The sequence below is a fragment of the Pundamilia nyererei genome, unplaced genomic scaffold, assembly GCF_000239375.1.
Source record: "Pundamilia nyererei isolate P.nyererei 1_Seehausen unplaced genomic scaffold, PunNye1.0 scaffold00034, whole genome shotgun sequence".
Lineage (NCBI taxonomy): Eukaryota > Metazoa > Chordata > Actinopteri > Cichliformes > Cichlidae > Pundamilia > Pundamilia nyererei.
The window spans coordinates 2,675,261-2,684,783 of NW_005187435.1; the positions used below are offsets into that span (position 1 = coordinate 2,675,261).

General features: G+C 39.8%; 1 protein-coding gene across 1 annotated transcript; it reads left to right on the plus strand.

The window, feature by feature from the left end:
• The first annotated feature begins 213 nt into the window (after nt 1–213).
• Nucleotides 214–8,571, plus strand: spdef (SAM pointed domain containing ets transcription factor). Its single transcript, XM_005729744.1, has 6 exons — nt 214–423; nt 5,524–5,976; nt 6,675–6,872; nt 7,067–7,114; nt 7,385–7,519; nt 8,316–8,571. Exons 2-6 carry the CDS (start codon nt 5,532–5,534, stop codon nt 8,492–8,494), a joined length of 1,005 nt encoding a protein of 334 aa, XP_005729801.1. The 5' UTR covers nt 214–423; nt 5,524–5,531; the 3' UTR covers nt 8,495–8,571.
• The last annotated feature ends 952 nt before the right edge of the window (nt 8,572–9,523 follow it).

Here is a 9,523-nt window from a genome sequence, read left to right on the forward strand (position 1 = left end):
GAGAGAGTTGTCTGCATAAGTAAACATGGCTGCCTTATAAATATAAATTGCAGTCAATGGAGGTGGAATTCCTTTGCACTCACTCACCCAGCCACTAGTCCTCTTGGCTTCACTTTGAACACACCCGTAGCAGGTGCTTCCACTTGAACTAAGTGTGCAGTTGTGTTTTAGTCTGTGACTTTCAGGTTAAGTATAATTCTGCCAAAACCAAAAACCAACCAACCAAACAAACAAAAAAGCCTGAGAAGATTTGAGGAGACCTGGGTTTGGGGCTCAGTGACAGTCACCAGCAAGAAGCCGACTGAAGGTTGCCTGTTGCGCCTCACCTTCAGGCAGCAACCGGCCACTGGCTGGAAACAGCACTGCATCTGCCAGCATCCAGTCAAGTCATTGACTCAAGAACATCAGAGCATCATTGCTGGGGTAAGACGTTGCTCTCTGTTAAACAGGGTCTTGGATGTTTCTGTAGCACAATCTTATTATAGGCCCATTATTTATAGGACATAAGCTGTATATCTGACATATATATGTGTGTGTGTCTATAGTTTTCTTACTAGTCCTGAACAGGTCGTGTAACCTAATTAGTGAAGTCCAGAGATTTTGACTCTGTTAAAAAGCAACAGTTATTAAAGGGAAAGGTTTAATTATTAAATACATTCCCTGTTCATAATATGAAAGTTAAGAGTAAAAATATTAAAAAAGAAACATTCAAACATTCCTGAACCAACTGCAGGTTAGATTAAGCAAATAAATAAATACCCAGTCAAATATAAAAGGAAAAAAGAGACTGAGACCTGTTCTTCTTCTTTCATAAATCTCATGCAAATCTGAAAGTTTCCATTCAGAAAGGAAATATGCAAAATGTGGTCAGATAAAATGCTGTTGTCAGTTAGATGCCATAAACCACAGCAATAGACTGACTTTGAAACAAACACAAAAAACCCAACAGATTTCTTTCTGCTGTCACTGCGGGATGAGACGGGGGATTTCACTGTGGTTTTACTCAAAGGTGGAAATCAAATACGACTGCAACTACCTGAGACAGAGAGAAGAGAAATTCCAAAGAGGAATAACAGAAGGATTGTCTGCTCTGTTTCTTCCAAGGGTACAGGTGCATTTATATTCCTTTTCATGCCAAGCTAATCGATTATTTCTCAGAGGCCTTGTGACCTTGTTAGTATAGAAATGTATGAAATTATTTTTGTCTCTGTTTAAAGCCACAGTTTAAATGTAGAATCTATATAAATCTTAACATCTCTTTTTAACTCATGGCACAGATAACAAGATAGCACAGATAATCACACGTAATAACATTGTACAAACAGTGGGGTAAGAAAAACAGAAAAGACCTTTCTATTCCCCCCCAAAAATTTGCTATTCTCCCTTTATCAAAATATATAAACCACATCTCCTGATAATTTCATGCAATACTTGGTTACTTGATTCAGGAGGTTTGGTGTGAAATACTGGGGCAGGTTTTTACACAATCAAATAGTAGTTCTTTCCTGGTTGTCGGTCTGAAGTCAAAAGTGTTTTTAAAGCTTTGAAACAGATATCATATCATATAAACACAGAAATAATGGCACACAATTTCATAGCTTTGCAATCAGTACACGTGAAAGGTAACAGTGATGATTGTGTAAAGAGTGAACAAACCCTAGCTCCTTTTTCACTTCCATTGAGGAGGGTGAGACTTGACTTCTCATGAGCAATCTGCTGCCTCTGATCGCTCGGGAGACTGAAAATGATCCGGGATTCTCTTCTAAAGAAGCACGCTGACAGTTTGCTGACAGCTATTTCAGATTTGCAATAAGTTTCAAACCCACACAAGTTTAAAAATTACATTAAATAAACAAAAAGTAAAAGATTCATGTTCCCATGAACTGGTCATATGCAAATATGAACTAGTTGCATCTAGAAAAAACAAGTTGGTGGTTCAACCAAATCCTCTACATATGCCCTGTTATACATAGAGATTTGTTCCTTGTTCCTTCTTACATGTTTTTCTCTTCAGTGGCTTCACAGCCCATTTCCCTCAGACTTGCAGGATTTCAGTTATGTTGGGTCAAGTGCGAAATTGTCCGATAGATTCTGTATTTTTTTCTTTGTTTGTTTTGTTTTGAATTTTTATTTCTAGCATTTAAAGGTTAACCAGAGTGCCTGTTTGCCAGTGTGTGCTATGATCTGATAAAGTTATGAGTTGTGAATTGTGTCTCAAATAACATATATCATCACACTTTGTAAGGCAGCTGATGAAAAGGGTCATCCTTGTGTTTAAAATTTAAAAAACTGTTGTTTTTTTTGCTTGTTTGGGTTTTTTTTTTTTCTTTAATCTTGTGATGATTTACAATTTAAACCCAGCGCTCAAGAAAACGCCCGAGGCCACGTAACGGCTGCCCTTATATCTGTCTTTGCTAGAACAGTGACAGGTTTATTTTTTTTTATCCCATTTTCAAGTTTTCCAATCTTTAGGTCCAACCCCAATTAAATGAGGTTTATTACCAGCATAATTAGCTCTAAGTAGACTCTTTGTCAAGATTAATTTAGACCAACATCAAAGCCATTTTCCTTTGATATTGGCTTAATGCCTGCACACCTGACTAACAGCAGATATGAATCACCATACATCCCCTAGCAGTGTTGGTGGTTGGAAAAATTTGTTAAAAACAGAGTTTAATGGGATCAGTATTATAAGGCAATGTAAGTACAAGCACGCGAAATAAACCTTTATTTCATTTCATAAAATAAGCACATAAACTGAAGCTAATTTATAACGTGAACAGAGCACCTGCACATGTCACTGCTGCAATAAAAAATCCCCTAAGGGAGCAATCTGCAGATCTAAATCTCCTCTTCCAACCAGCAGGCGTTTCTTTCAGAGCAACAGTCATATTAAGTAAGAAGAAGATGAAATTCCTTCCGTTTTTCTCTGAACAATGACTTCATGAGCAGGACCAAATTTCCCATGAGGAACAGGGGGAAAAAAAAAAGGGGGGGGGGGGTGTCACATGGCAAACAGTCACTCTTGGCTGTATACGCTTCTTTAATACCAGACTGAAACGCTACCAGCATAACACTCAGTGTGTTTTGATTATGCCTTGATAGATGGCATCAGATCTAATCGCTGACCTTTTCTCTTTTTTTGGTGCTTGAATGGATTCATCCAAGTTAAACAAGACCGGACATTTAGAGTTGTTTTAATCACTACTCATTAACTATAAATTAAACACTTACCTGTCTTCTTTCACAAAACTGTTCAACAATGCTGAATTGGCTCGCAGGTTAATATTTAGCTAGATTGGCTCCACTGGTTTGGAAATTTCACCACTTTCATTTTAGGAAAAGAATTTTTCCACATAAAAATAGGGCAATTTGGATAAAAAAAACAAAAATCTCTTTGCGCAGCTATAACCATACAAAACTTAAGACAGTGATACAAACTTCACCTCACATAATCATCGTATTTATGTTAAATAAGACCAAGCAGGTGGAAAAAATATGGTTCCCAGGGAGGGCGCCAGCATGGATGGAGTCCCATTCCTTCTGATTCCAAGGCTGACTTTGCTGAGTAAATGGAGCAAACTAATGCTCCTGAAATGAATATCAGCGTCTTGACCAAACTCATTTAGAGATCAGTCAGGGCCTTAATCCCTCTCTGCAGGGGTGGGTGTTTGTGTCTTTCTCTGGTGTCCCCGCTTCCTTTTGGAAGAAGGTAATATGGCTAAATTTGCTTTGCTAATGGGCTTAGCGCAAGCTGTTACAGAGCAGAGTTGACACACAGCAGCAGGCTTGGATACCAGTGGCTTTTAATCTGACAGACTGATGGAGTAAAAGGCATTGTGGGTGATATTTACGAGAAGTTTAGAGATAAAAGGAAGACTGTGGAGGCTATTTATCAATGGCATGCTGAGGTCCAAGAGCTAGAAGGGGGTTTTGTTTTCTTTTTGCAGTTGAAATTTCATTTAGTTGTGTTTGGCAATAGTGGAAATACAGTTTTAGCTTGTTCTGATTTTACGTTTCTTTTTAGGTGAATATAGCCACGCAATCCAGGTTTTCCTATTGCAGGCTGATGCGCCTGACCTCAATAGGAGACCTGTTCATACAGCAGCTTCAGGTAGTGTGTAATCTGAAATCCCACATAACAGACAATAATTCTCCACTGAGTTGGTTTATTTTGATAATGGAAGGAGAGAATAGTTTCTGAGCTCGTATTGTGTGTGTGTGGTGATAAAATGACGACAGGTTAAACTGGGAAAACCTTACACGGAACAACAAAAATCTATTTAAAATAAGAGAACTGATAATGCCAAGTAAAAGCATTTTAACAAGAACAAGAGCAGGAAAAAAATCAAAGGTACAAACAGCATAAACAACAAAACAGAAAAGACCGCGGTCAGTGCAGCACAGCTGAGAAATTCACGTTTGTTAAAGCTTTGCAAACTAATGGATTCTTTTTCTTTCGAGAGCTCTCATGTCTTTGTGGTTTATTTCAAAGTTACCCTTATTGTTGGTTTTGACTCGGTGGATGCCATATATCACTTTTGCAAATTTTACGAGACTTTAATTGTTTGCACTTTGACAATTTACATGGTGACTCTCCTTGAACATGTACTCTGTGGGAGTTTACTTCCTTTACTGTGGCATCAGCCACAGCTGCTGATAACCTGCTGCTATGTCCTCCCATTTACCAGCTGTGGCAGGTAAGCATTATGGGTGTCATAATCAAGATTACACTTGTGCTACAGCTTACAAACCTTCATAGGTGTACACTTTTAAAGGCCACCTCCTATTAAAGGGCTGTTTTCATAAAGCCTGCTCTTCATAAAACAGACATTTTGGCTGGGCAGATTTTATGCACGCTCTTCTCTCCACATTATCTAACTTCGATTTGATTAAAATCTCCAGCTGACAGTGGAGACAGAGGGCTGCAGAGACGGCACCTTGAAAGCCCGGGCAGACAGCAGAGCTGTTTCGGGTCTCAATACAAGTCACCTACCCCCATGAAACGAATCATTCTGGGCCAGTGACCCTCAAATAAGACTCAGTCAGATCCATTTTGCCCCACGCCTGTCAGCGCTGTGTGTGTTTTAACTGTTTTGAGGGTCAGTATCTCCATTAGACTTATAGAGCTTCTTATAGAGCCTACACCAGCACAGTCTAACCTCGGTTCTCTGCACATTCATGCACAACTCTGATGGAGATCATTGCAAAACTAAAGCAGCTGTCATTTTAGTATCTTGAGAAACAAAGGAGAGGAACTGTTTGAAAAGGTAACCATGACTTAAATCGTGATTTTTTTTTGCATATTTTTTTGATTAAATTACTTAAAATGAACTAATGTCTGCTGCAGATTTAAGTGGCATGCACACCTGTTACCATGGGCTTATGTGACAGAGAGATCTTTCAGATTTTATGCTGCGCCGAATAGTTACAAACTTTTAAATCACGTCTCACTTCATTTGCAGTTCACAGCATAGAAGTTTAATGTGGCTTTTTGTGTTTCTTTTTCTCTCTCTCTCTCAGGACCAGTTATGTCAAACCCAGTGGGCAGCGTACCAGAAACCACATCGTATGGGTCTCGGATTGGGATGACAGAGGACTCCCTCTCCATCCTGGAGCAAAGCAGAGGCTGCGAAGACCCCTGGGAGATGGGGGAAACCAAACCAAATGTGGAAGCCCTGGAGCGGGGCATGCCAGGCGTCTACCTCTCCTGCTTTGACATGCTCCTCACAGAAGATGCTACTTGGCTGGTGAAAGTTTCAGAGGCCTCTTCAGCACTGGCTTTACCCATGAACCGCGTAGAACCCCGGGAGGAACCGGAGCAGTGCCCGGTCATTGATAGCCAGGAACAGGGGATCTCTCCTGGCCTGGAGGGGCAGGAGGAGGAGCGATCCCTGGAGCAAGTGCAGAGCATGGTTGTGGGAGAAGTACTGAAGGACATTGAAACAGCCTGCAAACTGCTCAACATCACCCCAGGTAGGCTGCTTTCCAGCACACCTGCAGCTGTGGCGAGTGTATTACAGCGTATAACTGACAAAGAAACTGACCTTAAACAAAACATATTTCATCTCCCCCAAAATGCTGAAGTGTTTCTCTGTATTTGCAAATATAGAAGTATTGATTCAGATACTTAAGCTACTGGATCTGACTCGCAAAATCAACACATATTTGTGTGGACACAAGATGACAGAACTCCTAAATCATATCCTTACTGACGCAAAGCTGTGTTTGCCTGCTCCAGGATCTGTTTAATCCTGACCTTTGCAAAGGTACTCCTGGATTGTAATAGTGATGGTTCTTGCCTGCCAGTAGACGTGTACACAGTCTTAAGGGCGAGGCCTCTCCTGCTCATAAAGCAAACAGAGGAAGCGTTTTTCATGTATTGTATGGCTTCTAACTGTTATAAACCTATGCAATCCCCAATCGTCTGTTCTACTGATTAAAACTGTTGTGGCATAAAAGCTTGATTATCTTGTGGTTTCAGCAGATTTATTATGAGTCAAAGGCAAACAAAATACAGACAGGGTAAAGGTGAAAACAATATTGATATATAAATGACTTATCTTGATCCATATGACATTAGTGTCACTAAAGAAATGGTCCAAGATAAGGTCATTTATTGCATTGGCAGCTGGAAGTTTTCTCACTGATTTCATATCTATTTCCGCCTGCAGATCCGATAGAGTGGAACACTGGGAATGTCCAGAAGTGGCTGCTCTGGACTGAACATCTCTACAGATTGCCCCATGCGGGAAAGGCCTTCCAGGAGCTGACGGGAAAGGATCTGTGCGCCATGAGCGAGGAGGAGTTTCGCCAGCGTTCCCCGCAGTGTGGAGACACGCTGCACGCACACCTGGACATATGGAAGTCAGGTAATATTTATTTAACACGTTCAACATGTGCAACCTGCTGCACCCCCTGTGATGATTTTATTGTCGGATATTTGGCTGCTGTGAACTTTTGAGCGGGTGCAAATTTTATTACTGCGTTCATGTGTGTTTGGGTGGGATTATTTGAAGTTCTAGCCTTTTCTTAGCTTGAACTTCTGCATCTGTTTACTTTCCAGCTGCATGGATGAAAGAACGGTTTTCCATTGGAGACACTAAAACTACAGGTAAGATTCTTATGTTTGCATTAGCTGTCATGCAAGTTGCATTCACACAAAAAATCCAACGCACAGTATAATTTTAACACTGTATTTTACATAGACGCCAATAACTATATGCTGCAGAATTTCAGTGAAAAATCAGGCTTTTGCATTGTGTATTTTAAAAGTCCTGATTAAAGGGCTCCTTGATCTTTTGGTCCCTCACGGTACAGAGCTTTTTCATTGAAACAATGCACAACGACCCTAAGGACTGAATGGTTTTGTTTTGCTGTGCAGGCAGTGAGGAGCTTTGGTCTGAGGCAGATTCATCTTGCTCAGGTCAACCTATTCATCTGTGGCAGTTTCTCAGAGAGCTCCTGCTCAAACCCCACAACTATGGACGTTGCATTCGCTGGCTCAATAAAGAAAAGGGTACTTTCATTTTCATTTCAGTTATTCTTTATTTGCTCTATTTAGTCCTTGAACACATGAATAAAACTTAATTTAACTTGTGTTTTTAAATAAAAGCATAAAAATGTGTATGACATCGTGCTATTACAATTTAAGTGCTTTCTTCTTTTATTCTTCAGCTTAAAACAAAATTATTATTTTTTTACATTTCAATTTTTGCTGCAACTGCTTTTATCTCTTATTAGTTCATCTACTGTTTTATGGGCTCATCATACTGCTTTGAAGCTCCAAAATCTTGACACATTAATTTTAAAAAATCAAAAAACAAACAGGAAAGTTTGAATGAGAGTAAAGTTTTTCAATAAATTTGCATTATTACAATTTAAAAGTAATAATTGTAGGACAACACTATATAAAGGGGCCATGTGTGTGCAAAATTAGTAAATAGAACAAATATAGTTATTTCATTCACTGTTCTTATTTTAAATCAGAACCTAAGAGTGTGCAGGCCTCCCTCCTTTTTTTCACAACCTGTAGTGCAATGGTACAAATTGGTACAAACACTACACAATAAAAATCAGCCACACACAATAAGAATACACCATTAAAACGTATTTAAAGTGAAACCGCAATGGAATGAATGCCGGATGTATGTCAGGGTTTCGCTGACATTGGGTTTGTTGATGCCTGAAAGGCAAAAAGCATCCCAAATGAAATATGAGTCCAAGTGGCGGACTTTTTATGTGTGCACATAAAGTGTAATCATCCACTGTTTTGCACGTGTTGTGTGGTAATAACTGCTTTTGATTCCCACCAGGTATTTTCAAAATCGAAGACTCTGCTCACGTGGCGAGACTGTGGGGACAACGAAAGAATCGACCTGCAATGAACTACGACAAGCTGAGCCGTTCCATACGTCAGTACTACAAGAAAGGCATCATCCGCAAGCCCGACGTGTCTCAGAGACTGGTCTACCAGTTTGTTCACCCAGTATGAGACTGCAAGCAAAGTGGGAGGAGAAGACAGAGGACGATGAGATGGGAACTCGGAAAATTACAAAGACAAATTGTGTCACCATGCACCTGAACACCTAATTCCTGAGACGAAAAGGTGACATGGAACATGTGCACTGAATTACCCCGATGGTACACACCTGACTGCCAACACTGAAGTAACAGCTGGCAGCTGCTGCAGTCTTAACTGTGCAAAGCCAGCCAGGAAGAGACAAAAACAGTGTAGCTGTTGAGGCTTTTTCCTGCTGCAAAATTAAAAAGAGAACAGAATAAAAAAACAAAGACAAAGCAAAACAGAAAAACAGTACATGAACTGCCTTATTATTTGCATGATCTGCCTGTTTATGTTTCCCTATTGTGATTTCCAAATATCTTGAGCTCAAATCAAAGCGTTACAACTGATGGCTCTTCGGTAAAAGCGTCTACAGCTGCACTGGCTTTGTCTGAACAGGAAACTCTTCTTATCTCATCTTGAAGCACCTGAGAAATGGACTTCCTCTTTTTAGGAATTGCCTCAAATCCTGCTGTGGAAGTGTAATAGGGACCCTTGTATATATGTTTGTTTTCTAATGTATAACTTCTAAAGTGTGATGCATTCCTCTTTGAATACCTTTATATAGTTTACCCTGCCTGGTCCATTTACACAGCCGTATACTGCAATTAATGCTGTGAGTCTTTGAAACCCAAAGTTTTCAAAATTTAATAAACCAAAAAGACTTGAAATGAATAATCATATACAAATGGAGACAAAATATGCAATAAAAATAAAGTTTTACCTGAGAATTGACGTGACATGTTGCACAAATTCATCATTCCTGGAATATGAAATGATTTTTTTCAGTCATTGCACTGGTTGGCAACTTGAAACACGGGATAAATTATTAAAACTCTTTTTTTCCCATTCTGTTTTATTAGTTGTTTATGCAACTTTGGATGGCAGAGGGCTGGAGCTCCCAGCTGTCATAGGATCAGAGAACACCCTGGACAGGTTGCCAGTCTGTCACCAACTAGT

Coding starts and splice junctions, on each gene's coding strand:
- spdef (XM_005729744.1), top strand. CDS start 5,532: ATGTCAAACCCAGTGGGCAGCGTACCAGAAACCACATCGTATGGGTCT. Junction 5,977..6,674: donor ACTGCTCAACATCACCCCAG/GTAGGCTGCTTT, acceptor TTCCGCCTGCAG/ATCCGATAGAGTGGAACACT. Junction 7,520..8,315: donor CTGGCTCAATAAAGAAAAGG/GTACTTTCATTT, acceptor GATTCCCACCAG/GTATTTTCAAAATCGAAGAC.